The following is a 17,678-nucleotide window of genomic DNA, read 5'->3' as shown; positions in this document are numbered from 1 at the left end:
GTAAAATGATTTTCGTTCGAAATCTCAAAATTTAGCTATTGTTAACAATGTATTTTCAAATCATGACAAAAGTTAACAAAATGCAAAAATAAATGAAGATATTTACAATTTTAGAATTAGCGAATAATTAAGATTTACGAGAAAATATATTGAGTATGTATAGTACCTTCAAATAAAATAGTGCTAAAGAAATTACAAATAAGATGATGTAAAACAATTTAAATTGTGCTTAACTAAAAAACAGACTGATCAACCTTTGAGAATATGTACAAAATGTTTTCAATCAGGAATAACGGACAAATATTAGTCAGGAATAACGAATGAAAATTTTAGATTTATTCATACCTAGCTTTTGCGTAGGTTTTGTTTGCTTAAATAACGGGTTAAAAAGTCTGCTAATAAATTTTTATTCGTAAATAAATTTACGAATTAAACGAAAAGGGAAGTTAATTTACAAATGGATCTAAAATTTGTATTTGTTATTCGTGAATAAAATTTGACCAACTCTGGAATCTAGCTGTAATAGTTTTTATACATAATTTTGATACGTCCTGCCATAGTTGACTCTATAAATATATAGGGTGTAATTTATAATACGAGCCATGCTGAGTGAGAGTCCGATTTTGTACTAGATAGAGAGAGATACACACATGCTGCGTGCTCTGTCTATCAAGTGCAAAATCAGACTCTTGCGATTTTACTGTTTCTCGTTCAGCATGGCTGGGTTTGGAGTTGGCTCAGCTTGGCTGTGGTCTGTGGGTCGATATATCGTTGTTTTGACGTCCTCGGGCTGTACACGCACAGAAAGCTCTGTTTAATCTTGTAATATAAGATAGAGATATGATTTGGTATTTTTGACTCCCGCTAATCACAATCGAGAACGAAATTCGCGCCCCTCTGACTAGTGGCTCCAATAAAAGGGCAGCGGGATTTTGGTGACTTTCCTCTCACACGGCCAAAATCCAAGGCACTGAGGTTAAAGAAATATCTAGTAGCTGATTATTAACTTCTAGGAAGTTTCTCACAAGATGTCGGGGGGTGTTTTGCGTGACAAATCGCTAGTATGCTTTCGGACGATATGACTTGCTTATTGTGGTGCATGTCTGCAAAATTCCGGCCTACATTAAATATTAAAGTATTATAATATTGCTGACATTAAGATTTACAATTTCGATTATCCTTTTCAACACTAAAAACAGAAACACTAAGACTATTTGGAAAAAACTGTGTCAGTGCGTGTATCATTGCCAAGACCAGTATTTAGAATACTTGTTTTTTTTGTGATTACGAGGTACAGTTTTCATATTTAACTAAAACACTTTCGGAAGAATTGAAATATAAACATTGTCATTACTTAAAATTGGGATGGGAGCTAAAGCAAGCACTGTGGCACAATCTGCTGGAGGTAATGGACAATCCTCTACTGAAGCAAATGAAACTACCATGCCAAGTTTGTCTGTGCTTCGCTTTCTGCCTGGAGCTGTTAGTATGTTGCAGCACCAACATCAGCAGGGTAATCAATCACAAACTTCTCGAGTATCCGGAGATAGTAGACAGCGTGCTCGCTCTTTGAGTTCAGTGCCTGATCTTTCTTCCGGAGAACAAAGCAGTCTTGCTTCTTCTGTTGGAGTCGGAGTTGGTCAAGCACTTGGTCTACCCCAACTTGATTCAGATGATGCAGATGAAGATACTGGACGGGTTTATGCTACCCATAGCTTGCCTTCTCATATTTGGTCCCTTAATGGTAAGTTTATTTGTCCATTGACAATATGTAGCAATATCAAGAAAGTTATTAACACGTATATGCATGCCTTGTATGTGATTTCTATTCAAGGTAGGGAAAGTAACAAACTTAGAGTTAACAAAAAATATTTTTCTTCTGTTGATTTGGTTCAACATTTCAAGGTCATCTGTATTTCTTTAAGTGAACTTATATATCCTTTTCACGTAATTTAAAAAGGATTGAAAGACAAATTTAATAACCTCTAATAATATACAATTTTAATCTAATCTCAATATATTTAGGTTTTATTAACATTTAGAGATTAGACATGGTAAATACAGGATCGTGTAAATAGATTGTTGTTACAACCTTTCTAATTTTATGAAATATTATAAAGTGTATCAGTATCTATTCATAAACAGACTGATAAAAATCAAGTTAAAAACTGCTTTGCTATCGATCGTCTAATGCAGATCAGTTTTGCTCGAAATCAGTTAATAGTGTGTTAACACATTTTGAAACTATAATAGGTGATCAAATTGTTGATCATTAACATCAGTGCAAAACTAAAGTTGTATACGTACATATTCATATGTGTACAGAAATTTTTCACTCCCATAAATACTGACATAATTGAAGTACAAGACCATAATAATTCGTTGTTTTGTATGTTTTAACATTGTAAGTTTTTCAACGTATACAATTCTCTTTAGTATATTTCAAAAATAAAAATGTATCCAATATTGTTCTTATAATTCTAGAACAGTGTACTGGGTAACTATCATGTTGAAACTATGTGCATTTTATATGTAGAAAAATATTTTCAAACGTTTTTAATGAAGTTTGATGAAAAAATACAGTATGTTTTTGTTTTTTGAATTTTTCTTGATTACAATAAGAGAAAATAGTTCATATCAAAATAAACTTTATGCAATGATTACATCTATATATGAATCCAATAACTATGGAAATATTACTGTGAATATTATTAAATTAGATCATTGGGATAATATATTGTTACAAATCATTGAATTTGACTCTTTGTTATATATAAAAATATATATTTATGACCTTGGAATCTCCAAGGCAAATGACCTTCAGAATTTAATCCCTATTGCTGTTTATTTCTTTAAATAGTTTAACTTTGTTCTAAACAATTTTTTACATGTTAATAAGCAATTAAAATATTTGGATGTTCTGAGTTAAATATATATATATATTTTTTTTTATATATAATATTATATTATTTTCAATGTAGTGATATCATGAATTTTATCAATGATTATGTAACACGTTATGTGTATGTAAGCGTGCACATATATATAATTAGATCATCATTTTCAATACTTTATCATCAGACACAAATAGTAGTTTCAGAATTAAATTGTTAAATGCTTATCGCTAATTTCTAATAATATATTATATTGGTATTTTCGTAATAATCACCGTATGTTGTCAACTTAATTGCATTCATGAATTATTTTAAAGTATAAAAATATTTTTTAAATTATGGTTATATTAGTCGAAGAAAGAAACAAAAACAAGGTTATGTTGCGATCTTAACGTTTTGTACAACGGTTTTAAATTAATTGCAAACAAAGTAGGGGACATTCGTTGGCGTGTGTTGTCGAAGTAGTTGTCCTGGTAACTGCATGTAAATCAATTGTGATTTAACGTAGTTGCGTAAATTTTAAATTACGACTACAAAAAAAGCTTAATTTAGGGAAGTGAGGGTTTTATGATGTTAAAAATCATTATCTGGAATGGATAAGTTAAAGTTATGTCGAAATTATTATGGGAATTATAATAAGTTCGTGTTTGAATGAGTCTGAGACTGAGGTTGTTCAAGTAAATCAAGTGAGAAGAATTTTTTATGGTACAGTTTCTGTTAACCTATTGACATTTATCTTTATGTCTAAGTGTTTGTAATTATTCATAGATAATTCACTTACTTTACTTTTAAGGTCTGAAGTGTCCTGTTTGCTCCAAATTTATTCTACCGGATGATATAGAATGTCACCTGGTCATGTGCCTGACCAAACCACGTCTTAGTTACAATGGTGAGTTTATATTTTGTACTATTGTTTGATTAAAATCATATTGTTATACTTGAAAATGATATTAAAAAATTGTGCATTTCTATAAAATGATAAATGCTTATTAATTTGTTTTTGGCAAGTATAAAAATGAATTGTACGATGTGGTCATTTTAATTAATTTATTGTGAATGTATCCTTACTTTTTAAAAAAATAATTTGATTTTCAATATAATATGATATTTCAACATTTTGTTTATATTTGTAATCAATTTTAATTGTTAACACTTTATCTGCCGGTAGTGGTGAGGTTGCCACTTAGTAAAAACCAGTTTAGCTGTATAACTAACAAACTTAACAGTAAATCCCATTGGATGAAAACCATTGACAACCAAAAACCTATTAATAGGCTATTGGTCGATAAAAATTGGCAATCGTAAAGTCAATTAATAGGTTACTGGCTGATAAAGTATTAAAATGTGTTTGTATAATCTTTTGTTACATAATTTTTAAAAGGTATAGAGACTTTAGTTGTTATAAGATATTTTTTTTCTTTGATAAGAGCCATGACTATAATAAAGAGTTGTTTATTGAGAAAAGAATTCAGAGGCTTAACTATTGTAAAAAATTTGTTTATAATGGTGTATATTGGTTCCAGCGTATTTGTGTAAATAACATTAAAAATACGTGAATTTTTAAGTTTTTCAAAAATTCGAAATTAACGCAATACACAAGTATTTAGTTTATTGTAGTATCTTATGAATATATTTCTTTATATCTTTTAACACTGTCGCTGCAAATGGTTTATAATGGGACCCAGAAATTACATTCAACTTGTCATGTTTAATATTTTACTTAGTCATTAACACGTTCATGATGGGCTGAACCACTGGTGGTACATAGTACAAATTTAAGCCTGTCGCGAACATGTTAAGCTGTTTACAACAACACATATGATGTTAATATTGCTCAAACATTTCATTCTGATTTAAATAGCTTTGTCCACATTACTGTACAAATAAAAGTTTGCAAGTATTCTGACTTTCGCAACAATCAAAACTTTGTGCCACATGTCTGTACCAAAAAGCAACTTTTTTATATTATGTAATACAAGTGCTTTCACTTATGACCTTGTTGCAGCTGAAGGGTTCGTCGCTAGTACAAAGCTCTTTTATTATTCTATATACTTTTTGCAATATTTGTTATTGTAATGAGGATAGAATTCTGTGAAATTATTTTAATATTTGACACAAAGTTTGCATGAGTTTATTTAAATAAAAAAAAAAATAAATCGTGATAAAGATAATTACCAAATGTACTGGTAATAAAGTGCAACTGTATTTATATCAATTGCTAAAAACAATTAAGGTCATTCATATTAATAACAAAAACTATAAGAATGACAATTAAAGCGATTATTGCGAGTAGCCATTAACATATTATTTTTCATATTTTATTGTAGAAGATGTATTATCTGATGAGAAAGGCGAATGTGTTATCTGTCTTGAAGATTTACAACCTGGTGATGTTATAGCCCGTTTACCTTGCCTTTGTATATATCATAAAAAGTAAGTTTACATTAAAACCTGTAAATTTTTTAATTATGGTAAATGGTGAATTGCAAATTCTTTTGTTTTATCGTATTAAGTTTATCGTAGGAGACCTTTTACACGACGATATTAGTATATAATACAAGTTTGATCGGATACTGGTTGTACTCGTAAACTCCCGATTTGTATCTCATACGTGCATCACATAAGTATCGTCGTGTAAAAGGGCTCTAATATATGATCGTTTTTAAACAATAAAATGTGATTGTGTTTCAGTTGCATTGATAAATGGTTCCAAGTGAACCGTAGTTGCCCTGAACATCCTGGGGATTGATTTCTATCGACTAAACATGGAGGAGCACAATGCAACTTGTTGCTGGCCCAGAGACTCTCACCTTGATGGGAATAAAATGGAAGGAAACGGCAAATATTTGAAAAAAGCTAGTCAAGATGGCTACTAGTCCACTGTGGTGGTTGGTGCGCGCGGTTGTTCCGACTGAATGACACATACTCAATTTGAATATGAGAACAGACATTTAATTAAATCCTTGATTATATTACTTATAAGCAGGGGACTTAAAAAATCGCCATAAGATTCAACGACACAGTGCTATTACTTATATGTATCTGTAATTAATCTATTAGTACTCTATAGCTTATTATAAATTGTACCATATTTATAAATTTTACTTAGTTCTACATCTTGAAGTCGAATTAGAGTTAAGCGACATGATGTGTATTGTTATTGGTTATTATACCTTCTTTGGAAAAGGGGGTAAAATGAATCGTAGTCGCAGGGCCTGTATAATAATTAGGCAACTTCTATTTTAAATAAGTTAATTATACTTTAATGATTTAATTATAAATCCAATGTTTCATTTTTGTTGTCTGTTGGGGAATGAATACCAGAAAGGATATTTTTGATACTTTCATAAAAGGAAGAATTGGATATATAAAAGTTTTAAGAAACGGACTTTTACTAGTAATGATGTTGAATCTGTAACAATAAAGTATAGATTTAATTTCTTCATTAGAATTTAAACTTTGTGATAAATTTCTTTTACTTTTTTAGAAAATCAACGTTCTCCAATTATGGAATGTAATTTACTATTAATTAAAGTTAGTTATTTTATAATTAATATCTTTTTTACATGGTAAGCATTAACATAACTCGTAGTAGTTTTTGTAACAGAAATAAACATGGTCTGTCAATTTTCCAGTAATGTACGTATTGTATATATCTGGATTAGACTTGTATTACAGAAGGTGAAAAGTCTAATAAAGTGAAAATTTCAAACCAAACTAACTACAAAAATGAATCAAGCATTCAATATATTAGATATAATGATACGAGGTACACATATAAATTCTGTATTAAGAAAAATATAAAATTTACTACTGTTTTTAAAATTATGAATAGTGAGTGGTATTGTTATATTTTTGTTTCCAAACAATTTGATTTATCGGCATAATATTCCTAAATAGTAAATTTCTAAAAGTTTCCTTCTTTAAGATTGACAAACATTTTATTACTAGTAATAAACCTAAATAATACGTGTGCGGTAACAACGTTTATATTGATGAATCACAATATATTTCCATTGAATTATACTTCAATTGGTATACAAAAAAATTGTTTGTTTTGTGAAATACTAAATCGGTTAAGCTAATCATTTTATAAATCATTATATTCATTTTATGTATTTGTTTATAGAATGAATTGAAATATTATAATTCGCATGTTGTAAAATTATGTAGGAAAATATGTAGTTTGTATATATGTTTTAAAACTAAATGAGTTTAGACTTTTATAAGATACCCTTTTCATCTTATAATAAATCCCAAATACAGGAATATATTAAAAGTAAAATTTATATTTTATATGTATTATAATAATTGTTTTATTGTTCAGTTCAAAGTTCATGGATCTTGTTCAAGTAGAAAGGTTCAATTTACTTTATGAATATTCTTTATAATGTTTCTATGAGTTTAATATATTTCAATTTTGTAATTGAGATGCATGTAAAATTTGTGAAAATAATGATTTTTTTTAAATTTGCAATAGTAACTGCAAAAATAACTTAATTACAAAATTACGAGTGCAATGCAATCAACATTCGCAATGACAATGTTACTAAGTAATCAAATCAGCAATAAATAAAAATAAGATATTTACTATAGTTTTTATTGAAATACGCGTTTAACTTTCAAAACATGCGTGTTTTATAACATAAGGTATACTTCCTCAAAGTGAATTAAATGTTGAAAAAAAATCATGCATCAAATTTTAAGGGGTTCCTTGTAAAAAGGAGGTTTTAATTTTCGAATTCGTGAAAGCTTTAATTGGTCATTAATTATTCGATGGTCAACAATGGTCAGTTTATTATCACTAATGGTATTGATACCAAGGTATCAGCGGTCTAGTGAGAATTTAAGAATGACCATGAGGTAGAACTAACCGAAATAGTTTTTGCTGATCAAACTATCAAAGTAACTATCAACTTCGTCGTTGCATTCCTCTACCTTCTCGTTATCTAACAAGGGGTTATAAATAAAGCTGCTGATGTCAAAATTCTTCAGTATTCTTGGAACGTCCAGCGGATCGGGTTTCGCGATTTCTGGCCTATTTGTGGTCATTTGTGACGTACCGTCTATTGTTGACCATTGCTGATCAATTTTGACTCTTGCCGGCCAATGGTGACTAGCGATAAGAATTATTTAATACTCCTGTTCCCTCGTCAATCATATTGTTTGATTCTAATTTAACTTTATTTAACTGTCTAACCGCTTTTGTTATATTATGAATGTTTTCTTATTTTACAGCTGACTTGGTAACTATTTGCTGACAAGTGGTAAGCCCCTTCCACTCACATCATTAACACGAAATTTACCTGTTTATTTTATTCGATTGTTTGGTCTTAATTCAACTTTATCTGTCTATCTATATGTAATGTTTCCTTTTTCTATTTTTACTTCTGCATTATTTTTTTAATTGGTATGACTGTTTTCATAACATCGGAAGAAAATGATATACTTCTAGTAAGGGGGGGGGGGGCTCGGGGTAGTGCCGGACTCTTACCGGCTAAAACTCCACGGTGACCGTCCTCTGGCGCTGCGGCAGGGGACTGGGAACCCTAGTGAGGCATCACAGAGTCCCCCGCCGCGCCTTGCCTGTCGAGGCTCATCCTGGGGGGAATGATAATATGTTCCTCCCCCCCCTGATTTCTCCGCTGCGGACGCCAAGTCACCCGACACCCGCGGCCCCGGGGCTGTCGTCGGTGCTCGGGCCGCTCGCACCTACAGCCCTCAGGGGCGGCCCGTCAATCAACCGACGTGGTGGCCGGAGGAGGGTGCTGTCGGGCCGCCCCACTTCTGTAGGTCCTTCCGAACCTCAAGGCCACTGGAGGGGGCCAGGAGGCGAAGGTCGCCTCGCCCTGGTCCTCCTCAGAGCCCTCCCTCTCTGAGCCGGATGCAAGGCTTACTCACGCCCCCGCTCGGCGGCCTCCTTCTGTGACATGACTACCTCACAGAAGGAGGCCACCATTTTCCAGGTTCTCTTGCTGGCCACCATCTTTCTCACTATGGTGGTCAGTAAGAGATTCCTCCCAACTTCTTGCTCCAGGACACAGCTGGACAGGCTGCCAGCGTGTGCTGCGCCGTGTCCTCGGGTCCTCCACAATGGTGGCACACCGACGTCGCCTCCTTGTCGATTCGACACAGGTACTCACCAAAGCAACCATGCCCGGTGAGTACTTGTGTCATCCTGTAGGACAGCCAACCCGGTTTATCCTGCCACTCTTGCCAATGTGGCAGGACTGAGCTGTTTCTATCCTAACCGTAGAATATCTATAGACCGAAAGAACTTGAATTCCGTCTATCTCCTTACTTTAATAAGTTCTATCGTAAAGGGAGATCGAAGTAACTTGAACTCCTTGTATCTCCCTTCGGGTCTCCAGTCGCAGCAACCTCCTAGTGGTGAGACCTGGTAATCGGTGTTACTCGCGACGAAAGTATTCTAAATACTTTCCTCCCGAGTAAGGCCGAGCTAATGGCTGCGAATTTCGAATTGTTTCTTAATATACAGACAAAAGTTGTACTCTATAAATTGTTGTAAAATTTAAAAACACATGAAACTATTTTCAAAAATGTAAATGAAAGAAATGAAGTACATTGAAAACTCTTTGTATGTCTGAATGTTTCAATAATTTTATTCTTACAAGGTGAGTCCACGGGTGTTAAAAATTAAATCCAGTCTTATACTAAAAGCGATTTCCATAACCGTGGGCTTTCCTTGTAAGGAGTGCTGAATAATAAATATTTAAACAGAGGTACAATCGAGGATAGTACATACTTACATATAAAGATGAAAACAAAGTTTACAGAATTTCTTTATTAACAAAGTACAGAATATAAGACAATTGATATTAATAATTAATGTAAATATAATTTTCGAGAAATTAGCGAGAACGAAATTGTTTCTTACGGAGAACAATTATGTTAAATTGGGGTTGCAAATAGTATTTCTTATCGTGAAAAACAACTGCAAATGTTCACCGGATAAGTCTGATCTGTAAAGTAGTTTCGTGTAGTTTATTTATGAAAAATTACATCAAGATAAATGATTATTGACTCTCGTTGCGTTTCCTAGCAAGTGTACTGTATAAGTCCACAATGTTTAGTGTTCAAATTCTTAGTCCCTTAATAGTAAAAACGCAGCAAAGGTGTCGGCCAATTAAGTACATTTGTAATACTGCATACTGCATGAATTTTTATAAGAAAGTAATGTGACCTCGGTTACACAAAACATGTGTCGTGTTTTTGGACCAAATATAATATTACAGCGAACATGTTGAATCACGTCTAGGAAGGTTATCAAAATTTGACGATTCCCTTAAAAAAAGTTACACTTTTAATGAGAAAAATAATTATATTAATCATTTATATTTTATCTACAAATATTTTCAGTGAGTGCTGCGTAATTTGAAAGGGCACACCTTTCTAATAAATCCAATAAATAAAATCAAATATATTATGTTTAGTGACATTATAAGAGTTTAACAGATTGCAAACATCGACACAGCCTTTCCTAAATTACAATTGCAAAATAACGGACCTCTATTTAAATAAAACATGGATTATCAAAATTTTACTGTATATTATAAAACATTTACTGTAAGAGTTATGTGAAAAATTATTTTCTAAAGACTGATATTGTGTAAGTGTATGCACAGCTTTTAACTTAAGTAAGGAGTGCACCTTAAAACCATTTCCGCTTATTATGACGTTTGGCTGTCAACTCAGTCTCATCTATATCTTTATCAATATCTTTCTTGAACATTTTATTTGACTTTTTCTCCTTCGTTTTTTTCTTTATTTTGCTTTTCTTCATTTTTGAACAACAGGGATCATCTGTTCCGTTGTTTGATGTCTCGTTTTTTTTTTTGGCTATTACAAAGTGAATAATTAATTTTTGTTCATATTAGTTTAAATTCATTTGTTAAAAATTTATTTACCAGCAAAGAGATCCATGTGTTTATGTATACTTTTATCTTCCTCTATTTCTCTGCGACGATCCATTTCCAAGCATTCGACAATTTCATTCCGTCTTTCGACAATTTCCACAAGTCTGTTAATTAAAATAAGTATAAAGTGGTACTTATTTTGGTTTATATATTACAGCAATTTCGATATTACGAAATGGTGGGATTGAAAGAATATTATTTATTACGAACTCTTAAACAATAAAGAAACACAGGTAACCCTCCTATAACACGGTAGATAGATTCCTATAAAATGGCGTGTTATGTGAAACCATGTTATATGAGACCCAGAACCAGTATAAAAAGGGGAGTTACGTTCCGAAAACTTATTAAAAACAAATATTTTTTTTTAATTCTACATAAGCATATTATTTTAATTTAACGCCACCTTAATTTAATAAATTATAATATGTTTATACAGGGTGTTCAACCACCCCTGGGAAAAATTTTAATGTGAGATTCTAGAGGCCAAAATAAGACGAAAATCAAGAATATCAATTTCTTGACTGAGATTTCGTTAAAAAATTATTAAAAAATTAAATCAAAAAATTTCAAATCATTCTGAAACATTATTTTTGGTTGTGGCGGTCAATTACAAACATTTTTTGTGAATACACATACCACCGATCCTACCCACTTTCGAGAAAACAATTTGGGTAGGTGCTGAAATTTTTCGGCGAAAAAAATTTCTCAATTCGTTCTAAAAAATTATATTCAGTTACAGAAGTCAACTACAACCATTTTTGATCATTACACATATCCCCGAAATCCTTCGCATTTTCGAGAAAAAAATTCCTGACCGAAATGCACTCTCAAAATTTCATACGAATCTTTAAAATGCCATAACTTCTGAACGAATTGGACGATTTTAATGTTACAAAAAGCAAACAACGCGTATTTTAGTGGAGAATATGTAGAAGTTGCAAAAATATTCGAAAAGTTGTTCCTTGACCCCGCAAAATGAGAAAAACCCCATAAAAATGGTTCAATTTTCAAACGGCCATAACTCCTACAATAGTGAACGTATCTCGTTGAAACTTTTTTCTAAAGTAGAGCTCATGGGTATCTACAAAAAAGTATTAGACAACTTTTCTGTAGGGCGTCAAATAAAATTCCTAAAAATGAAAAACGAATTTTTTAGAAAAATCGACAGGGAAGTACTTAGGTGCCTGAATTTTTCGATGAAAAGAAAAAATTTCAAATAATTCTAGAAACATTATTTCCGGTTGCGAGGGTCAAGTACAATCATTTTTGGTCATTAGACATATCCTCGAAATCCTACCCACTTTTTAGAAAAAAATTCAGTGCGGGCGAACCTTTAAACGTTAATAACTTTTTAACGAAGCCTCCATCATCAAATTGGTATTCTTAACTTTCGTCCTATTTTGGCCTCTAGAATCGCCCATTAAAATTTTTCCCAGGGGTGGCCAAACACCCTGTATATTTTCATGTAAAGCCACTATAGTTCATTGTTCCTTCGTTTTAAATATGTTGCAAAAATCATGTTATCCAGTGTTGTAGAAGTACAGCGTTGTACAAAGGTTTTCGTAATTTTCTTATAGTGTTAAAGCAGAACCGTGTTATAAGATGCCGTGTGATAGGTGGGTTCTCGCAATTTATGAATCGTGTTATAGCGAAACCGTGTTATAGGATGCCGTGTTGTAGAAGGGCTACCTGTATTTAATTCGGATAAGTATTGCACCCAGTTGGATCAGTTGAATGAATAAATTCAGTTTTCAAGCAGGATAACGCCCCTTCATACGTAGAATGTTAAGAGGGCTAGTAATTTTGAGTTTTTATTTTTTGGTGTGAAATGGCCAGGAGGTAGATTATACGCTTGTGATTTCTAGATCACGGTGATTACAGGTAAAAAGAGCCTCGGTACACGAAGACGTCTTTTACCCTACATATTACTCTGATTTTAAAATCACTTTCTTTCCAGAATTAGTAAAACGCCCTCTATACATGTAAACGTATTTTAACAAAATACTTGTACGTACCTTTGTATTAATACCTCCTCTTTTTGTTTGTCGTAGTCCGTCTTTGTAGATTCGTGATGCGACATTAAACATCGAATTTGGTATTCCACTTCAACATGTTCTTCCTCTAATCTCTGTTGTCTTCGAAGTAACATTAATTCAGCTTGCCGCCTGAACAATTCATTTTTTTCGTTTACCAGGGCAAATAATTCTAAAACTAATTCTTCTATATCGGTCCCAGGAAATACATCTGAAATATTTAAAAGATTACGCATTAGACAGCATTCTTTCCAGAGATTAGGTATATCGAAGGCGGCGCAATATAGGGGTTTCCAATAAGAGTAATAAAATTTTGAATTTAAATAAAGTGAAAATTGCAAAAGATAATTTGATGCTCATTGTGTCGTAAATAGTTTTGTAAATGCCGCCGTGGCAGATTCGAGGCTTTTTGGCAGGAGTCGTGAGGCAAGAGTCTGGCGCGCCTGTCGTGAGAGATTCGCGAGCAGTAAAGTGTAATTTTCTACCACAATTGCATCTCATATGTGGTGTTCAAATCTGTAGGATGAGATATTGCACTCAAATCGAGTTCACGGCAAGTGTCAACCCCTCTTCCTTGTGGTGAACGCTGGGCAACGGCAATGCCGGCAATCGAGGCTCTGGCTAATATAGGTTAGGTCACTAAATGTATCTCATACGTGGGGGTTAGGTTGAGACTATAGAGGCGTTTTAAGTATGACAGGTCGATCTCATCTCTTCGTTGGGACCCCTGGGACTCCTATAGGCTGGGTATAGAGCCCCAGAACTGAGAATAATGATTCTTACAGGCAAATTGCGACTTGGAGTCGACGGGTATCCATCCTCAATGATATGAGATACTTTGAAAGGGCTTTGGTCATACACCTGGCAGTTTAATGGAACCAGTGGGTGGATTTTAAACTTATTGGTCTTCGGACTTTAGAGGTTATAGGCGTAATTCGCCTCGGTGCTCTCAGCGTTGCTACGCAAAGCTATACTCAATATATCTCATATTTATGTACATGTGTATATACAGGGTGTTCGGCCAACCCTGGGAAAAATTTTAATGGGGTATTTTAGAGGCCAAAATACGACGAAAATCAAGAATACCAATTTCTTGATGGAGACTTCGTTAAGAAGTTATTAACGCTTAAAGTTCCACCCGTACTGAATTTTTTTCTCGAAAGTGGGTACGATTTCGGAGGTATGTGTATTCACCAAAAATGATTGTAATTGACCCTCATAACCGAAAATAATTTTTCCAGAACAATTTGAAATTTTTTAATATAATTGTTAATAACTTTTTAACGAAGCCTCAGTCAAGAAATTGATATTCTTGATTTTCGTCTTATTTTGGCCTCTAGAATCTCCCATTAAAGTTTTTCCCAGGGGTGGCCGAACACCCTGTTTCTATTATGTAAATTCTTGATAGTTACCGTCAGTACTGAGTCCAGATTCGCATTTATTTCTAATTAGTTGTTCCAATCGTACACCTTGTTTCTCCAAGCCCTGTTGTTGTAATTCAATTTCATCCAATTCCAATTTAACGTCCTCAAGGGACAATATTTTTACCTGAAACATATGACATACACATTAAGAAATCTATTTGTCACGGTTTGCTACAAAACAATAAGAAACTCGGTGAACTATTGTAAGCAACAAAATTAAAAGTCCTTTGTGTATCATAGAATTATTGTATCTTTTAGGCGCGAGAATACTTCAATAACACGTAGGTAGTGTTTTAAAACAAAATGTTTTTTCAAATGAATTCTCGTTTTTAATGAAAAAGTAATTTATAAATTGTATATTATTGTGAAGCATGCATAATAATTATTTTAATCCGTTCTAAAAACCTCTGAGATCCTCAATGCAGTATGTTATAAAATAAAGGCAGGAGAAATGCAACTTTTGTATAAAACCTTTTTTTTTAGAATAATGTATATAAAATATATTTTTAAGTAACTTACTTTTCTTTTATACGGCATTGGGCAAGGCGGAGCCGGACCTTTTTTTCTTTTCCATTTTCCTTGAGTACTTTTGTCCATGTATGATTTGTAATCGAAATTGTCACCGCACGGAATATGCATTAAGCTTTGTTTGCTTCTATTTGCTTCGTCCTTATTAGTCTTTTTATCTTCCGACGCATTTTGATTTTTGTTCATATTACGCGATTCGATTATTGGAGATTCTTCGAAATTCAATGTTGTGCTAATGGATGCATTGTACGGGCTACTGCTTTGCATAGGTGGAGGTGGTGCAGGTTTTGTTTTGCGCACCTTAGGCGTTGGGCGTAGATACGAATCCTAATATTAAAGATATTAGATACTATAAGCTACTCATTAAATAAAATATACTTGTTATTGGAAATAAAATTAATTTTGAAACGATATATTATTTGTACTATCCAGAGATGACTTGCTGGCTAGTTACCTACAAACTAAACGGGGCAAGGACAAGGAGAGAAGGTCTACGCGCCGCCTTATTCCCACCATAGAGGCCCGCTCTGACGTCACGCTACATAGTAGTAGGGTCTTCATAACCACGAGAGATACACTTTTGTTCTATTCATGGCTAGTATTTTGAGCGTACGGTTACGTCAATGCCTCTCAGTCTTGTCCTATGCTACTCTGTCGCTATATGTTTCGTTCGCGTTCTTTGCCACGCGATGGAATTGTACCATTCTTCTACGAGAAGAAGGCACACCGTGTTTACATCCCCACTCCTATTGCAGTCCGCTGACTCACAGGTATTGGTCGAAAACGGTGACGAAGATCGGTGACAGCCAATCAGCGGAGTGCAGCAAGAGTGGGGATGTAAACACACTGTGCCTTCTTCTTGTGGAAGGACGATAGTTGTGAGCGACTCAGCCAATAATGACAATGCGTGTGAGAGCAGGCGTCGCTATTACGCTACGGCCAATCAGCGTGCCTAGCCGTCAAGTCATCACTGTATAGTACGAACGTTAACAACATAAAAATATATTTATTTTTGTATTTTTATTTAAAAATAAACAACCAATAAAATACGGTTGAGTATGAAATAAAAAATATTTGGTGAATTACTTGATCCGAAGAATTATTGTGCGGTTGGTGGGCTACGGGAGTACGTTGATTAGAAATAGATAGTTCCTTCATGTTTGGTGGTAGTGGTGCCGGTTTCTTTTTTCGAGAAATGGTTCCAACAGGCACTCCTGATTCCAAACTCGTTAAAGAACCGTACGACGTCGATAAACTACTTCGGCTAAGACCCAATTTCCGTTCGTTCGTTCCCACTTCTTGAATATGTCTGAAAATATAACAATTTTGGATTGCATTTCGCGCGGAATAGTATTGTAACTATTACATACGATTAAGATTATTATAATCCTTTTTTTATTTTCATTCATGCAAGTTTGTTGGGTTATGATAACAGTTGTTACATATCATTCGTGTATGGGACCGAAACGTTTGGTAGCTTGGGCGTTGGCCCGATGATCTAGCCCCCTCCCCCCGAACGGGGTTGACTCATGTCATATGTGAACACTCGGCCCAATTTTGATTACCTTATATGGCCATGCCCCGCCACTGTAAGTGCTCAATTTCTAGTATACAGGGTGTTCGGCCACCCCTGGGAAAAATTTTAATGGGGGACTCTAGAGGCCAAAATAAGACGAAAATCAAGAATACCAATTTGTCGATGGAGGCTTTGTTAAAAAGTTATTAACGTTTAAAGTTCCGCCCGTAGTGAATTTTTTTCTCGAAAATGAGCAGGATTTCGGGGATATGTCTATTCACCAAAAATGATTGTAATTGACCCCTGCAACCAAAAATAATTTTTCCAAAACGATTTGAAATTGTTTTTTTCCGTCGAAAAATTTCAGCATCTTCTCGAATTTTTTTCTAGAAAGTAGATAGGATTTCGGGGGTATGTCTATTTACCAAAAATGATTGTAATTGACCTCTGCAACCGAAAATAATTTTTCCAGAACGATTTGCAATTTTTGAATTTAATTGTTAATAACTTTTTAACGAAGTCTCCATCAACAAATTGGTATTCTTGATTTTCGTCTTGTTTTGCCCTCTAGAATCTCCCATTCAAATTTTTCCCAGGGGTGGCCGAACAGCCTGTATAAGGGCCGTGTTTTCTTACTGGAGGAGCTCAGTTTTTCTAAAACTCTCGACACAACGTTACTTTGACTCTCGAGACAAGATCGGGCCATAATCCCCATCAAGCAATGTATCTACCTTAGCGGTTTTATTAGTGACTATTCATTAGATTAATAGAACTTTCGCCGTCAAGGCAACCTAGCAATAGTACTGTCCTCCGCTCACTTGAAGTCCCGCGAAAGGAATACGGGAGAAGTAGAAGGGGCACACGTATTCCCATGCACACATTGGTCTCTAGCTCGCTATTCGTCGCGGCAGTTACACACACATGTGGACTGCCTGAGAGCAAGTGAGCAAGACAGATAAATGGGCGGTCCGACTCCCCTTGCCCCTGTGCCGTCTCGCGGGACTTCAAGTGAGCGGAGGACAGTACTAGTTCTGTTAGTTGACCATTGTACTTGAGCATCGACTAGAATATATTCAAGTAGTTATCCTCACTTGCATCATTCACTTAATACAACCCTGAACCCTATTAACAGTAAGACTAGGGGTATTTTACGAACCCGGTACACCTTTACCGCTCGAGTTGTACCATTACGACAGACTAAGATCCTAAAACATCCTAAAAACCTACGTGGCATCTAGCGGCTCCCAGGGTATAGAGCCCCTGGTTCGTCCGTGAAACCATACATTTTCCTTATAAATCTAACCCCGTGGCTCTCAAGATATAGAGCCCCTGGTTCGTCCGGA

The 17,678-nt window shown here is 34.2% G+C and overlaps 2 protein-coding genes across 6 annotated transcripts in view; one reads left to right on the top strand and one right to left on the bottom strand.

Annotated features, from left to right (window-relative positions):
* The first annotated feature begins 967 nt into the window (after positions 1-967).
* LOC122400943 (E3 ubiquitin-protein ligase ZNRF2) lies at positions 968-17,294 on the top strand. 2 transcript variants are annotated; one of them, XM_043402739.1, is made up of 4 exons: positions 968-1,744; positions 3,688-3,783; positions 5,222-5,347; positions 17,283-17,294. In XM_043402739.1, the coding sequence occupies exons 1-3, from the start codon at positions 1,366-1,368 to the stop codon at positions 5,329-5,331; spliced, it is 585 nt and encodes a 194-aa protein (XP_043258674.1). In that variant the 5' UTR covers positions 968-1,365; the 3' UTR covers positions 5,332-5,347; positions 17,283-17,294. The 2 variants fall into 2 exon arrangements, with proteins under 2 accessions (XP_043258674.1, XP_043258673.1); XM_043402738.1 differs by lacking the exon at positions 17,283-17,294 and adding an exon at positions 5,586-6,798 and having other exon boundaries at positions 977-1,744; positions 5,222-5,327.
* The window catches only part of LOC122400940 (MICAL-like protein 1), a 28,607-nt gene continuing 20,560 nt past the window's right edge, over positions 9,632-17,678 (bottom strand). For 2 of the 4 annotated variants that reach the window (XM_043402731.1, XM_043402734.1), the window contains 6 exons: positions 15,906-16,128; positions 14,811-15,146; positions 14,280-14,415; positions 12,850-13,078; positions 10,823-10,935; positions 9,632-10,754 (listed from right to left, as the gene is read on the bottom strand). In XM_043402731.1, the coding sequence (XP_043258666.1) occupies positions 10,567-10,754; positions 10,823-10,935; positions 12,850-13,078; positions 14,280-14,415; positions 14,811-15,146; positions 15,906-16,128 (1,225 nt within the window). In that variant the 3' untranslated portion in view covers positions 9,632-10,566. The remainder of the gene's footprint in view (positions 10,755-10,822; positions 10,936-12,849; positions 13,079-14,279; positions 14,416-14,810; positions 15,147-15,905; positions 16,129-17,678) is intronic. The other 2 variants (XM_043402732.1, XM_043402733.1) reach the window with 2 other exon arrangements.

This window comes from Colletes gigas, unplaced genomic scaffold, assembly GCF_013123115.1.
Source record: "Colletes gigas isolate AHSC1104 unplaced genomic scaffold, ASM1312311v1 Colletes_gigas_Sc00020, whole genome shotgun sequence".
NCBI classification, from domain to species: domain Eukaryota; kingdom Metazoa; phylum Arthropoda; class Insecta; order Hymenoptera; family Colletidae; genus Colletes; species Colletes gigas.
Note: the sequence above shows the minus strand (reverse complement) of the source record. Positions and strands in the feature narration are given on the sequence as shown.